At 43.2% G+C, this 15,808-nt stretch overlaps 1 protein-coding gene across 6 annotated transcripts in view; it reads right to left on the reverse strand.

The window, feature by feature from the left end:
* Positions 1–5,756: 5,756 nt before the first annotated feature.
* ST3GAL6 (ST3 beta-galactoside alpha-2,3-sialyltransferase 6) overlaps positions 5,757–15,808 on the reverse strand; it is a 68,633-nt gene continuing 58,581 nt past the window's right edge. For all 6 annotated transcript variants that reach the window (XM_025210893.1, XM_025210892.1, XM_025210894.1 and 3 more), the window contains 2 exons: positions 12,979–13,131; positions 5,757–11,600 (listed from right to left, as the gene is read on the reverse strand). In XM_025210893.1, the coding sequence (XP_025066678.1) occupies positions 11,520–11,600; positions 12,979–13,131 (234 nt within the window). In that variant the 3' untranslated portion in view covers positions 5,757–11,519. The remainder of the gene's footprint in view (positions 11,601–12,978; positions 13,132–15,808) is intronic.

Below are 15,808 nucleotides of genomic sequence, written 5' to 3' on the forward strand. Positions count from 1 at the left end.
CACCAGCTGATGGCACCAACCCTGTCCCCGGCCCCGGCCCCGGCCCCGGCCCCGGCCTGTGTATACAGCTTCCCAGTTGGACTGCCTTCTACCCACTCAGCTGCCGACAGCTGGCTTGCTCATCATTACACCGGGTGGGCAGAGTGGGTGGAAGGCAGCCAAGAAATGGAGCTGGTGTCCCATGGGCAGGAGCTGCCTGGGTACAGCTTCCCTATCACCTGGCTGGACATTTGGTACCTGACACGTATCCCTAGGGCTCCCCCTACTTCTCTGCATTGCCTGCTGCCTGGAGCAATGCAGTAGGGGCAGGAAAAGGAGGAGGAGCCACTGGAGGGAGGGGGAGCCAAGCAGTACCCAAGAGGCTTCAGCAGCAGCAGAAGCAGCCCTGCCAGGAAGCTGTGTATGCTGGCTGGGCCCAGAGACATCACGGGGTGCAGGACATGTGCAGACTAGAGCATGGCATGGGCTGCTGCAGGTGGGAGTGGACAGGGCTCAGCCTCATGCAGAACATTTCAGGGGCAGCCACAGGCTAGATAGGGCGGTGGTGGGGAGAAGGTGAAACTCACCTGCTCTGCTTCATGCACCCCGTCCCTTCTCCCTCCCTCCCCCCCACCCAAGACCCCCAAGCAAGCAGATGTTTGATTTTTAGTACGATTGATTTTTTTTACCTATAATTTGATAAAATTATACCTTCTGAAAGATTTTGTGTGCACAGTCCTCAACAGCTCACCAAAATATGTTAAGTGGCCTGCCAAACAAAATAATTGCCCACCCCTGGTTTAGATCAGCATTTCTCAACCTGTGGGTCACAAGAATATATGAAAGAGTTGCAAACAAGCTTTAAAAATAGATTCTCCTTTAAAGGAGAAAAATGTGGGAAACTGTGGCTTTTCACTTGCAGGCTGGGACAGCTCCAGGCCGCCTTGCAGGCTGGCACAGTTCCAGCCTGCAAGGTGCTGCTTGGGGCTGCTTGAGCCCCCCCATCCCTCCCGCCCTCCCCCCCGCCCCACAATGGGGGGTTGGGACCTGGAGTTACAGGGCAGCAGGTTGGGAGTGAGGGGCACTGGGTCAGGACTGGCCATCAATGTTTACAAATGGGTCCTGGTACAAAAAATGTTGAGAATCACTGGTCTAGACAGTGCTAGGGAGCACTGCTGTAGTAATACACATCACTGATTTGTTCCTGCTCCATACTTGCTACATGCTGAAAAAAACTCATGCACTCTCACTCTCATAAGCATGCCTGAGGGTGATGTAACACCACCAAGCAGCTATGGGATGTTTATATGGCATTCAATAGATGAACAAATAAGTAGGGTGTTTTTTCAATATGGTGTTGAAGAATTTTAAAAGGGTGTAGACATGTCCTAAGAGTAACAATTCCCCTCCAGTCCTCTCCAGGACAGCCTGCACAACCTTGCCCTAAAGGCCAATGCTAAAATGAATGTAACTACATATTCAATCATGGTGGAATTTCAGTTTTATCACAGGGTGAGGCTCAGGGACCTGGAAGCCACATCCTTGACACCTAGACCTGCAATTTCTTTGGAGAGTAATACTCCCCACGCCCCACTCAAAGAAGTAAGTAAATGCCGTTTCTTCTCAAACTGGTATTCATGGAAACAAGAGAAACCCATTCTGATGCATAACCGTATGTTCCTTCACTATTTCTCTGTGTCTTTCTTCCAAGGCCTGAGAGAAAAGCTTCCTCTACTGTCAAACCCTTCCTGTTGTATTCTTGTTTAAAGCCCCATTATTAAAAACCCATGCAAATATTTCAGTCAACAGAATTTCCCTTTTGATCCACAACTTCCCCTCACCAAACCATGACACAATTTTGCTTTTGCTCAGCATAGAGCTGTTTGAAACTTGATTTGCAAAAAGTGGAACCATTTCCCAAGACAGTGATTCCTTTCTGCCTCTCAGCTTTGAAGGGCACTTATACACATAATGGGGTTTAATCCTCATTAAATAGGTTTATAAAATTTAAAATAGTTTATTTTAGAACATTTCATCATTGTTTGAACATAATGGCTGCATCTACGCACCATGAGAGTTGCCCTTTAAAGGTGCTGCAACTATGTGTCTGTTTGCACAAGTGGGATTTCCCGACACTTTAAAAGTCTTTTCAGCACATTAAAGTAAAACTGCTGGGACAGTTTAGTTTGCGTTGCTGCCAGTTACGTTGCCACATCTATGGATTTGTTGTGTGTAAACACAAAAGCACTCAAAGACGTGTAATGAACCTCTTGTGATGCCTTGGATACCTGGCCAGGCAATATCTGCGTGGCTGTGCATTGAGCTTTATCCAATTTTGGGATGGCTATAGCCCCTCCCCCCTCTCCCCCCCACTTTGGACCCAGACCTACTGGCAGGGCATGCAGCATGGTGCAGAGCTGCATCACAGCATGTCCAGAAATAACTCTATAAAATTGACTCCTTTATTTTCTTAATGAAAATACTCTTTTGACTGTACTTGGATATAGCATTAATATTATAATCAAATAATAAAATAGTTCCAAACCTATATTACCTATATGTATATAATATAGCTCCAAAACTATAGTCCCAAACCCTTGCCCTGCACTAGCTCAGGTTTGAAGTTAGTCCCAAACCCTTGCCCTTGCCCTTCACTAGCTCAGGTTTGAAGCAGGGGTGTGTGATGGTGTGGCAAAAATGTCTCATGATCTCACTACACAAAAGACCTCACAGCTGAGAACTGCAAATTGTTTCTTTTTCTCTTCTTTCTTCCTGCATTAGATAATCAGTAGCATAATAAGGAACAGTCTGAACAAATGTTCACTTTGCAATAAGGCTCAGATTCCCGTGGGAACACAAAGATTAGTTACTGCTTGCTTTGCACATAAATTTTGCAACCCTTGTTACTTGCCCGTTTTAGGACTACGCATGTCTTAAACTTTGCAGAAAACTGTAGCCAATCACAGATTGCCACAATGGAATCTTGTTCATGAGAACTATAAAAATGTAACTTCGGGCGTGGCTAGGGGTCGACTTAGCTTTGAGCATTGAGCTCCACTGTCGACCTGTTTGCGCAAACAATAAACTTGAGTTGGACCCAGCCTGAGTGTGTGAGACTCTCTCCTTGAGGTAAATTGGACAAGCCTCCAGGGGCATGAAACTAGCAGTTTGTGCAACAATGGACAGTGCTATGTCTCAAGAGCTATCATTAACACTTCAAGGTCTAAGGCAGGCATCAAACAATCAAGACCTCTGGCAACAAGGGTCTGTATTCAACCCCCACCCGGTTTTGTAATGGGTCTTCATTAACAGCCAGGCTACATTCTACTGTTAACTGAGTATTGCGGACTCCTGTGCCCTGCTCTCCTCCCCTAACCTGCTATTTTGATTTCTGCACCCCCTCCCCTCATCTAACCAGAAATGAATCAGTCGTTCATTGCAAGAAAAGTAACTCTAGTATGGAAGCAACAGAGCAGAAGGTATAGGCAAGTGGCATTGTTTGGACAAAACAGTAAACCTAGACATTTCTATATATTTTCTTAGTTAAACGTAATTTCAATATACAGCATGAGTGTATAACCTTGAGGTGTTCTGTACTGTAGCTGTACTCTTCTTTGCATACAGATGTTGGCTCTGGAGAGCCAAGAGACAGAAGCCCTTTGTGAAGCTTTGCAATGTCACACTTCATGAAACTTTGCAAAATGTCACATAAAAAGAAGTCCTCTGCCTTTCCTCAGATCTGGGTTCTGGGGAGTCAGTCTGATGTTAAGAACCTTTACTAACCTCAGTGACCAACTGACCAAGTCCCTGGTGCTGGTGACCCCTGCCTGACCCTTCCCCTCCACCACCATCAAGCATGCCTAGGCCTGCCCCATCCCTGGCATACCTGGTCAAAGTACATTTGCAGGGCCAGGTCAAAGGACAGGGCTCATGTTTTACCTACACACAGTTTAGGCGCCCTGAGAGAAAAGGATAGACAAAAGAAACAAAGTTTGCAGGATGGCACCAGCATGTCTGCTGTGCAAAGCTTTTACATCAAAACCGGGGGGGGGGGGGGGGGGGGGAGTGGGGGGGGTGGGGGGGGTGGTGAAATGTTCCTGATTCCTATGGTCTATGGTTACTGTGATCTTGTGAAAAAGGTCCTGTAATGAAAATTGTTATATATTGCCTGAGATTTACAAAGGTGAAGGGTACTGCTTCTTGATAATGGTTACCTTGACTAAAGTGTAACGGTTGGTTGCTTGTTTATGCAAGTTGGGCTTAATAGATCAATCCCTGTTAATTATGTGCACCCCCATGACCCTTGTAACACCCACCCATGCAGCAGGAGGTGGATGCAGAAGGTGACACAGGTGGTGAATTTGCTACTGACGGAGCATGCCCTGGTCCATTATCATGTTAGTGGTAACTTGCGCTGCTCCTTAAAATTACAATTGCCTTCCAGGCACACCATGCACAGTGGACTTGTTTTCCCAGACCCCTCCCCCGAGATATGCTGCTGCCAATCCCCAAGTGACAAGCAGCAACAGCATGGCATGGCACATGACGGGGGGAAAGGAGTTTTATGAGTGATGTGCACTGCCAGGGCCAAAGGTGCCTAGATTTGAATTAAGGCAAGCAGGATGAGGTGAGACTGTGTAATGTGACTGGCACAGCAGTGCAAGGGTCCATGCTGATTATGAGCTGGCTCCACTCAGTGCTAGGAGCAGGCAGGCACCAGTTGCTTTAAGAGCATCTCACCTGCTGCCATGAGTCTGACTTGGTGGGGAAGGGGCTGGCCTTATGCAATCATGAATGGTGTGGCAGTCAACACAAAAAGGCAGCTATGGGCTGCATGCACTCATAGCTGTGAGAAGCCGTGCACCATTTATTCGGTCTTCCGACTGAAAGTCAAATGAAAGCAGTCCATGGCACCCCCCTGTAGACATGCAAGCAGTTCATTCCTGGACTGAACCTGAGGCAGACTGTGTGTTAACGGTGCTGTTCTCATTAAGGGCTGCCGGCTGCCACGGGTCTGGCTGTTGGGTGATCTTGTGCAATCGCAAATGGTGCAGCAGCCAGCACAAGAAAAAAAAGCAGCAGCTATGGGTTACGTTCAGTCAGGGGCAGATAATGGGGTGATGTTGCCACTGTCACCCTGGCCAGGGCATGGCTGGGATATGAGTGGTGGAGGTGCGGGGGTCCGTACAGGAGAATGAACATTGATTCATGTTGGGCTGGGTAGACCACAGCATCTGGCATGTGACACCTGGCATCCAAAGAAACACAGTTAGACCCAGTTATCCAAACAGGGCAGCTAACCTTATGCATTAGTAATACCTCAAGTATTTGAGTGCATTTCTGTTTGCACATAATGAATCCATGAACGTGACACTTTAATTCATGACGACCCGAACTAAACTATGTCTGGATGCGTTTCACTTTAGTGCACAAGAAAGACTTTTAAAGCATCAGGAAAGCCCATATGTGCAAATGGTAACACCACTGGAAAGGGCAAAAATCATGAAGTGTACACGAGTCCGAAGAGGCAAAAAAGGCACTAATTCTCATAGAACATAACATTTTTGCACCATGCTCAAGGAATGAGAAAACTAAGACATTTCCTTCCAGCTCCTCTGCCCACCAAGTGTCCTCTGAAATTTGGCATCTCACTTGCTAACTTAATGATAGGCCCACAATACCTGGTTTACTTAGTGCTGTAATGGATCTGGCTTGTGTAGCATTAAGCTTGCTAAGACAAACCTGAAGAGATCAGTATTTTTAAAAGTTTTATTGTATAGAAAATAATCTCTTTACAATCTGCACTACTTTAACACTCCATTGTAAACAACAGTTAGTAGGCAACTGTCGATCCTCTGGATGATGGTGCACCTGTAACAGGTCTAGTCATATGTCTAATGAATCCATTTGTGGCTGACAAGCCTAATTTGAGAGCAACAGAACTTGTTACAAGTTTCACAGATCCATATGTAGTCCGAGTTGGGAGTCCAAGTTTACAGCATATGCTGCTTTCTTCTCTCTCATTTTGCCTCCATCCTTTGGATCAAAGTTGCTTCATGTTAAGTTGTACCTAGTGCCAGGTGTTCCCTCCAGATTGGACAGGATTCTGTGTGCTCCTCCCAGCTCGCTACATTGATGTTGAACAATTTCATATTAGTTTTGCACACACTGTAGCCCCACCATAGAGGGTGACTCCACTTTCTGGAGCTGTCTTGAACTTCACTATACAAAATATTCTTGGGGATACGGCCTCTTGTTCTCCTGATGCAGCCAATCCCTCGCAACCTCTGCTTCTTGATAGTGGTTTCTAAGTGGGCCAGTCCTGTGCGCTCCAGTACCTCTGTGTTTGGTATTCTGTCTTTCCATTTCCCAACAGTTAGCTTACCTTCGAAACATAACTTGTACTCAAAGGCACGTTAAATTCAAACCAAATAACAAATAAAATTGCCAAATATATCCTTCAGCAAAAATCCCATTGTTTTTCTCATCCTCTTAAAAAGTACATACTTTATGTAAAAAAAACAAAACAAACCACAAGTATTTTAGGTGAAGAAACATTTTAAATGCCCTTTTAAGGGGATTTCAGATGAAAGGGAAAAGTATATTGTCTATATAGAAAACACGACATATTACACACTAATACTTTTTTCATCATTCTATAGTATAGTTAATACAGAGTCACTTGAAAGATAAAGGTAATCCACTAATGCTCATTAGACACTCATGGATTCATCCTTAATACATTAAATCAAAACCCTCTTCCTTTGTAGGATCCCAGCATCTCCCACACTTGCCACAGCAAAAGAAATTAGGAGCAACTTCTATAATGGAACAAAACTGGTCTGAACATGAAGAAGGGCCTGTTGTTGACTTTAACTGGGCTTAGATTGGGATGTTCAGTCCAAACTGGTCAGTGGAATATGCCACTGCTTTTTAAAAAGTTACGCATTAAATGTAAGATAGCTAATTTATTTTAGTATCTCTCACATGAGAGAATAGGAAACGGGAGGAAAAAAGAATGAGACCTTTAAAGTGGCGTTGCAGTTGACAGTAGGAAAAAATCGAGATTAAATGTATTTATATCCTTCACCATTATGCTGGTGCTGTATGTGGGAATACAGTGTATGTGGGAATACAGTCTGAAATACTCTAGAATTCAAATAATAAGTGCTGTTGCAACCATGGAAATAAAAAGCAGCTTTTAAAAGACTGGTAAGCATAGATATGGAGTCAAGACCCAGTGGAAATGAAATATGCTCTCAGAAAAGCTGGCCTCATTGTTCAGGATTTCTTTAAAGGAGAAAAACTTCTTAAGGCATGTTGGACTAATACTGGCTTATGATGACGTTTAAATGTATGTCATATTTAAAACAGACTGCATAGTTGTAATCCTTTACTATTGGACACCCATTGTGGTCATCTGCAGCTGTGCAAATTTCATGTTAAATGCTACTATGCCAATTTGAAATCAAGCTGTACTGACTTTGAATTGGTGTAGAAATAAATGACTTACAAGATGCATGGCAGCGGGGAATTAGAACTGTTGCATACATAATCCTTTCAAACGTATCATTGAAATAAAACTGTACCAATGATTTCACTTCCTAGTATCACAGATAGAACTGTATACCTGTGGAAGATACCTTCTGAAGATATATACCTCCTCCCCGCACCAACACCACGTACAGTGCCTATGGGACTTCTGCAGATTTAATCTTTCTCCTTATATCCCCTCAGTGTCATTTCACTTTCTCCAGTTGTCAACCTTTGGCAAAATGAGAGTATAACCAAGAGTGCTGCAATGCCCAGATACAAAGTTAGATTGCAGACAAAAACATTGACAAGATATCAAACAAAATAAAAGTAAATAACAATGACAACCCCAAATAAACCCCCCCCCCCAAAGCCCTGAACATGGCAGGAATTCGAGAGACGGAGGGATGAGGGTAACTTTATGAAGGATTTTAATTTGAAGAACTAAAGCAGAGGAATGCATTCTATATAGATGCTTTGATGCTCGTGATGTTGGACCAGCCAGACTGTTTTGAGCTTTATAGGATGGGTTTTCCTACTTTGGCCTATTAGGCCTATACTAAGTACTTTTTGAGAACTGCACCCACAGATTCTTCTGTAATTTCCATCTATCAATGGCTCTCCCACATTAAAATTATCAGTGTGGCTCTGGTGGCCAGAAGTTGCAGCTTTCTTTAAACAAACTTTTTCAATTAAGGGAAATGCATAAATGCCATTCAGTTTAGAGGGGTGTAGGTTGTAACCCCTCTAAACTGGCTGGCATTTATGCATTTCCCTTTTCATTCCATCCAGGAAGAGCACACACCAACTGCTGAAACTTCCTTAGCCTGACGAAGGGTTTTTGCACCCGAAAGCTTGCTTAATAACTATTTGTGTCGGTCTAACAAAAGATATCAGATTCACCCAAAGAAACTTGTCAGCCAGTTTAGAAAGTTTTTGCAAAAAAATTATACACTCAATTTAAGCCCAAATTTAAAGCAAAGCTTCCCTCAAAAGGATGGGAATGTGTACACGAGAAAAAATAGTGGAGACAAGATTCACTAAGATGGAGCACTGACAGCACTGGAAAAAATAATTTGGAGTCCTTAGACTCCCCATGTTCTTGCAGTTTCCTGTGATATGCTTCTTTCACAAGGGCCTAGATCCAATTAATCCAACAAAACTAAATCAGAACTCAGTCATTTATAGTCTTGTACCAGAATCAAGTATCTAAAAAATGGCAATACCCACCCAAATATGCTTACGTATTTGTAACACTCATGAAATAGAAAATATTAGGCTTCTCCATTGTTATTTGCCCAATGATTTGCTTATTAAGTTTGTGTCAAGGGAGACTGATTAATGCTCTACAGCAATCTTCAATCATGTGTTTTATGTTCTCTTTTAAAAACAAAACAAAACAAAACAACTACTTGCCTGGTATACACTACTATTAATATATCTAGGTATCTAGATCTATATGCTGCTTTAGAATACTTAGCAATAAAGGCATTTTTACAATGCATTTATTGTAAAAATCACCACCAAAATATTTTACATACTTTCAAAATAGCTCTGATGCAGACTTTTTGGTGATTTCTCTAGAATATGGGCTCAAATGACCAATACAGAACAATAAATTGCTAGAAATCTGGGATGACTAGAATGGTATTTACTTCCCATTTCATCTTGACAGTGATGTATGTCATCCAGCAGATTTCACGTAAAGCAGTAATGCTCAACTTCTCTAGCCCCCACTCCTGGGCCAGATGACTGATGCAGGGCTGGACTGTGATTCCTGTGTGCAAAGTCAGTCTGCAGGCCGGATCCAGCACAGAGTCAGTGCACAGGTATAATCTGGTGTGTGGAGTCATGTCTTCCTCACCACAGGGCTCGCCAAAGGCCAGAAATTTGACAGTGGGGGAGTGGTAGCAGAATTAACTGCCACACTCTGAGAGCAATTAATGCTGCTATCGCTTTCCTGCCACCAAATTTCCAGGGAACCCTATGGACCAAATAACATGGCTCTGTGGGCTGATTCCAGGCTATGGGTCAGAACTTTAATATCACTTAAAGCTTTCACAGACAAATTGGAGACAATTAATTCATGACCTGACTGTCCAACCAAACATGCTCCAGCAAAATATCCTGGGTAAAATTTTCAAGAGTATTTGAAGGTCAATTTATATTGCATAATGAAGTGCCACACTGAGATGCCCAAGGCAGCTCTGAAAGAGCTAGCTAAAGTATCGGAAGCAGGCTAGCTGCATTCACTCAGCACTGTTTCCAGGCTACTACCCTGCTTCTCAGCCGGAGGTCTACATGGCACAATGTTATACTGTGTAGAGATATTCAAGCTAGCTCTAAACAAGTAAGCTCTCATGTTGTTAAATACCATAATGGCCGTCTGCTTCTCAGCAGAGCTAAATCTCAAGTGGCCATCATGCTATTGTGGCTAAACTGATTCCAGGACCTAAGCTACCTAACATATCTCTGCACTGCACTGCAATAGACATACTTTAAATGAATACGGAGCCTAAATACTAAATCACTTCTGAACTTGGAGCTTAAGTCACTGAGATGTAGGTGCCTGCGCCCTTTATGAAAATAAAATTTAAGAACATCTGTGATGTTCTAAAAAAATGTAACTGTTCTTTCAGCTCCCCCCTCACTCTCAGTTCTGTGTGTGCATGTGTGTACATCCAGAAATATCTGCTTAAAAATAAAAATTAAAAAAAAATCAGGAAAAAGAAAAAGGGGAGAGGAAGACAAAGGACATCAAGCCAAAGACAAGCTAAACCATAATTCCCTGCATTGCTTGATGCAGGGTCTCAAAAACTCCTTTGTATACAAGATCAAGAAAAATGGAAAATGCTTGTGGTGATGATTGTTCCCTTGAGACCCTGCACAGCAGCGGGGAAGAAGGTGTAGGTTTGTGGGCAGGCAGAGGGGAAGCAAGGCAAGGAAATCATGCTAATTTGGAAAACATATCTTAATCCTTTGAGAACAGAAAAGTATCACTATCCCCTGACAGGAGAATCAAGACATTCAGTAAGTATTATCTTAGAGAAACAGTAATTTGCACACTCATGATTCTGCATTTCCACTCATCTGTGCTGAATAGTGAGACATTGTGGTTTGGGGTTCTTTTGAAAAAGGTTGACAGTTGTGACAAGATAACTCCCATCTTTAAAATTCTTAAATTATTCCACATTTTAAAGGACATTCTGCTTAATTCTCTTTGAAGAGTATTTACCCACTTGTACATCGCCAGTGATGGAAAATACTGGGAACTATCAACTCCAGTGCTTTGTACATTAGATACAGCATAAGCAGCATCAGTGTGACTTTTACACTCTCTGGCCAATGCAGTCTTCAACCTAGGTGTATACAGAATACATTCAATGAATGCTGTCCAGTCTATGAGCTGTTGAGCTAGCCTTAAAAACAAAAGGTTGACCTCTGTGAATAGTCGTGGCATTTTCTAATATGCGAACAGCTGACCTTCACGTACTGTCATATCTATCCATTGCAGTAATAATTATCAAGTGCTGCCATTCTAAATCATTTTCAAACCCAAAATCAAGAAATCAAAGACCTGGTATCCCTTTACAGATTACCTCAGGATCTTGCAGCGCCGCGGACATCATATATAATTCTTGAGGATGATGATGTAGGAAAGGAAGATAGTAAAGAGAAATTATTTGAAAAAAATCTTATTATTAAATAAAGGGTGTGCATCATATTTACATATCCCTGATCTTTTTAGCTGAAGGTTGCAGTTTTCTTCATAATTAAATAAATTCACAGAAATCAGTTCAGTCTGGTTGTATGCCATGAGAGAGAAGAGTTACTGTCCTCAGTCTTGGTTAGGGGCCATCTGCCACTGTCACCTTTGTGAGGTTTCTGTGCTTCTTTTAAATATCTCAATAAACAGATACAGCACTTAAAAAATAAAAATACAGTACAAAAAATACAATTATTTCTTGCTGAACATAGTGATTGCTCTTCAGTTCTCTTATCAGTCTTTATGTTAGGTTGACCACAAAGTTCTTGTCTCTAAGCATTTTCAAAAACCTTTGCTCAGCACTGATGTTGTGGTATTCATTCTAAAGGGGAGGGAGGAAACAAAAACACAGATGAAAATGAAAACATTACTATAAGCAACGCAGATGCTAATTTCCAGCAATCAAATGGTTTTTTTAGAGAGTGCTATAGTCAGAAATGTGTGGAAATAACTCATTTGTTAGGCTGAGTGGAATAGTTTCCCAAACCCTACTGCTACTGACCTGAGTCTACACCCTAGACTCTATTTTAAAGCAAATACTGCAAGAAAGAATCCCTCAGCAGCAGAGAGGTAGCCTGGATGACCATATAGATATTTTCCATGACTCACTCCCAGGATTCTAAACTATGCTGCTGAGAAAAATGAATACATACACTCTTAGAATATTTCTTTTTAAAGAGGGAATTCAGAGAGCAATTTATTTTCAAAGCCCTACTTGATTCTCTTCTCCAGCCTGGAAGACAGAGGAGGGAAAGAAGTGAACCCACTGGCAATATCTCCTATTGTAGGGCCTGGGGATAAGGAGAAGACTTTGGTGCTCCATTAAAAGAAATGGAGAACAAATTGAGCCACTAGGAATGCAGAGAGCTGAGGGGAGCAGTGAGACAGGGGCATACATGAAAAACTGGAAGAAGAAAGTCACTGAAAATGGGCAAGACCCTTCCCGCATAGCTGGAGGAGAAGCAGGTCCCCCAGTTAATCAATTATTTGCCCCCTACCTCCACAGAATCATACATAAGCATAATTATACTTCATTGCTCCTCAAATAATTGACCACATTCCTCCTCTGTCTCTTTCTGTGGCTTTTCACCTTTTGATATCTATCTCATTTCTGCCTCTCCCTCTCCCTCCCCCATTTTCTCTCTCTGCATTGAGATTCAAGAACATGTTTATGAAATTTGGCAGTTTTCCAAATTACCCAATTTTTGCCAGAAAAGCGGATTAGTGAAAATGTGAGCACTGCAGGCTTCTGCTCAGAAAACTGTCAGTTGATATGCCACGGTGACAGGAACACTGGATTCTGAGCGCAAAAACAAAGCCAACCAGTACATGTAACAGACTAAAATTAATGCAAGAACTACAGAAGATGAAGCCATAATTATCTTTCAAACATTTATAATAATAATAAGCATTTGTATATAATTTTACAACCACTAGCCAATTAGCCCTCTTAACCCCATGTGAAGTAGGCATGTATTAATATTTCTGTTTTGCAGAGAGGAAAATTAAGGAAACAATGAAGTGATTTGTTGAGGTCAACTCTTCATTCAATGGTAGCACTAGAAATGTAACTCGGGACTTTTTCACCCCAATCCAAGTACATTCCTTCAGAATACTCTGCCTCCTAACTTGTTATCAAAATATATATATTTTTTTCTTTAAACATTTCTGTAAAAAAAAAAAAGAGAACAGTACATTACCTCAATCATTAGAGACATAGTCTCATTGCCATAATAGTGCAAAGAACTGTTTCTGTCAATGAAGTCATACTTAAATCCTGCCAGGTGAACTTCATGGCAAAAGTGAAATGCCAAAGAAATGGCAATTAGTCCCGTTGTGGGATGCTTGGGTTTCTAAAAAAAGAAAAAGAGGACACACAAATTATAATTGTCATCTTGACAGACAACGAAAACCCGAAAATAAGGGTCTTAATAATAACAATTACCACTAATGACTCTGCAGTACCAACAGCTGGCAAAACTACTGGAAGTAGCTTGGAGCTTTTTTGGAGTAAAAGAATTTCAGACAGAAAAAAATTACTTCATCTGAAGAAGAGGTTAGAGGTGAAATGTTTCATTTCCTACATCAAAAAACCCAACAATAAATATCCACTTATCTTACAAGACAAGATATCACTTAATGCGAAGAGTATCCAGTGTTTAACTGTGCACAGCTACCAGAAATGAAGTTTTAAATTAAGTGTATTACCAAAGCTGTCCTATTACTATATGTCCTATCAACTACTACATGGCTAGTTCATATCCATTTCAAAGCATGCAAACACTAAAGCCGTTCCAGTCAAAGTTAAGCTATGGCATAACTGTTTTGGTGGAGCACAGCCAGAACACACAGCTCCCAAGCCTTTGGGAACAAAATTGGTCCACACGGTAGTGAACAATTCTGCACAGGCAGGGAGATAGACTGGATAATGTAACTACTTTTTCTCCTCTCCCATTTCAATGGCTCTAGAACAAGTTGGATTCAGTGAACCGAATGGTTACACCATCATGTAGCACATCACCGTGGCATATTTTGATTTCTTGAGCATTTGGTTGAGGGTGAGAATTGACCAGCCCCGCCCCTGCCCCACTTTTTCTTCTTTATAAGATCAGAACTAATGGTAATTTCTTTGAGAGGATATCACAATTATTTAATCATCTTTGGGGATTTTTACATCTTTATAAGAATCACAGTGTACCTTGTAAATAACACTGACCAACCACATCAAGAGTATTTGGCTGAAAGGCCCCACAGATTACCAAGATAGCGTTCTGCCTTTGAAAATCTAGAGCATGAGTTCAGTGGTGTGATCCTAACCCCTCCTTGCTATCTACCTCTCATATTGCCTACACCACATGACACAAGGTGGCAAAAGCTTGCAGCAAGGCAGCAGCCCTGGACTTCAGGAGGGCAGATTTCAATGAGGTAAGAAGAATAGTTGGGGAAGTACTGAGGTCCCAGAGGGGAGGGGAGTCGGGTGTCCAAAAAGAGTGGTCGTTCCTTAAGGAGACGATCCTCCAAGCCCAAAGGGAGGTAATTCCAACAAGGATCAAAGGGGGCAAGAGGGCACAAAAGCCCCCATGGCTCACCAAAAGCATACGGGTACGTCTTCTAGCTAAAAGGGAGACGTACACCTAATGGAAGGGAGGGGCCATCACCAGGAAGGACTATACCTCGGTAGCTCGGGGCTGTAGGGGGGTGGTTAGGAAGGCCAAGGCGGAGATGGAACTGGGACTAGCTACCCGGATCAAGGACAACAAGAAGTCCTTTTTCAAATACATAGGGGGCAAAAAGAAGGTACTGTGTAATGTGGGGCCTCTGCAGGACACGCTAGGAAATCTGGTTGTTGCACCAGATGACAAGGCTAACGTATTTAACGATTTCTTTGCCTCCATTTTCCTCAACAGGGACCAGATCAGCCTGTCCACCGGGACCCACTCAGGCCCCAGGGGAGGCGTACCCAGGCCTAGGGTCAGTGAGGATCTAGTCAGGGAACTTCTGGAGGGGCTGGACATATTTAAATCAGCTGGTCCTGACGATCTCCACCCAAGTGCTGAGGGAATTAGCAGAGGTCACTGCGGGACCCCTGGCACGGCTTTACAAGCACTCGTGGTACTCTGGTGTGGTGTCAGAGGACTGGAAAGGGCCAGTGTGGTTCCCATTTTCAAAAAAGGGAGGAAGAAGGACCCAGGAAAGTACAGGCCTGTTAGTCTTACCTTGATCCTGGGTAAGCTTTTTGAGAGAATTATCCTGGCACATGTCCGCGAGGGGCCAGCAGAGGAGGTTATGCTTAGGGGCGACCAGCACGGGTTCATTAGAGGCAGGTCCTGTCAGACCAACCTGGTGGCCTTCTATGACCAGGTCACCAAAACCTTAGACGCAGGGGTAGCAGTGAACGTAGTCTTTCTGGACTTCAGGAAGGCCTTCGACACTGTCTCTCACCCCATTCTCATTAAAAAACTAGGGGACTGTGGCGTCGATACCTACACAGTCAAATGAGTCGCTAACTGGCTGGAGGGCCGCACCCAGAGAGTGGTGGTGGATGGGTCATTTTTGACCTGGAGGGATGTGATTAGTGGGGTACCCCAAGGCTCGGTCCTCGGACCTGCGCTGTTCAACATCTTCATCAGTGACTTGGATGAGGGGGTAAAAAGCACCCTGTTCAAATCTGCTGATGACACTAAGATGTGGGGGGAAGTGGGCATGCTAGAAGGGAGGAATAGGCTGCAATTGGACCTAGACAGGTTACAGGGATGGGCAGATGAGAACAGGATGGGTTTCAACACGGACAAGTGCAAGGTGCTGCACCTGGGGAGGAAGAACCAGCAGCATACCTACAGGCTGGGGAACTCCCTTCTTGTTAGTGCACAGGCAGAAAAGGATCTTGGAGTCATTATTGATGCCAAAATGAACATGCGCCGACAGTGTGGAGACGCGGTCAGGAAGGCCAACCGCCCCCAAGGAGGTGATCCTCCCCCTGACACTGGTCAGGCCGCAGTTGGAGTACTGTGTCCAGTTCTGGGCGCCGCA

This window comes from Alligator sinensis, unplaced genomic scaffold (assembly GCF_000455745.1).
Source record: "Alligator sinensis unplaced genomic scaffold, ASM45574v1 scaffold327_1, whole genome shotgun sequence".
In the NCBI taxonomy this organism is placed as follows: domain Eukaryota; kingdom Metazoa; phylum Chordata; order Crocodylia; family Alligatoridae; genus Alligator; species Alligator sinensis.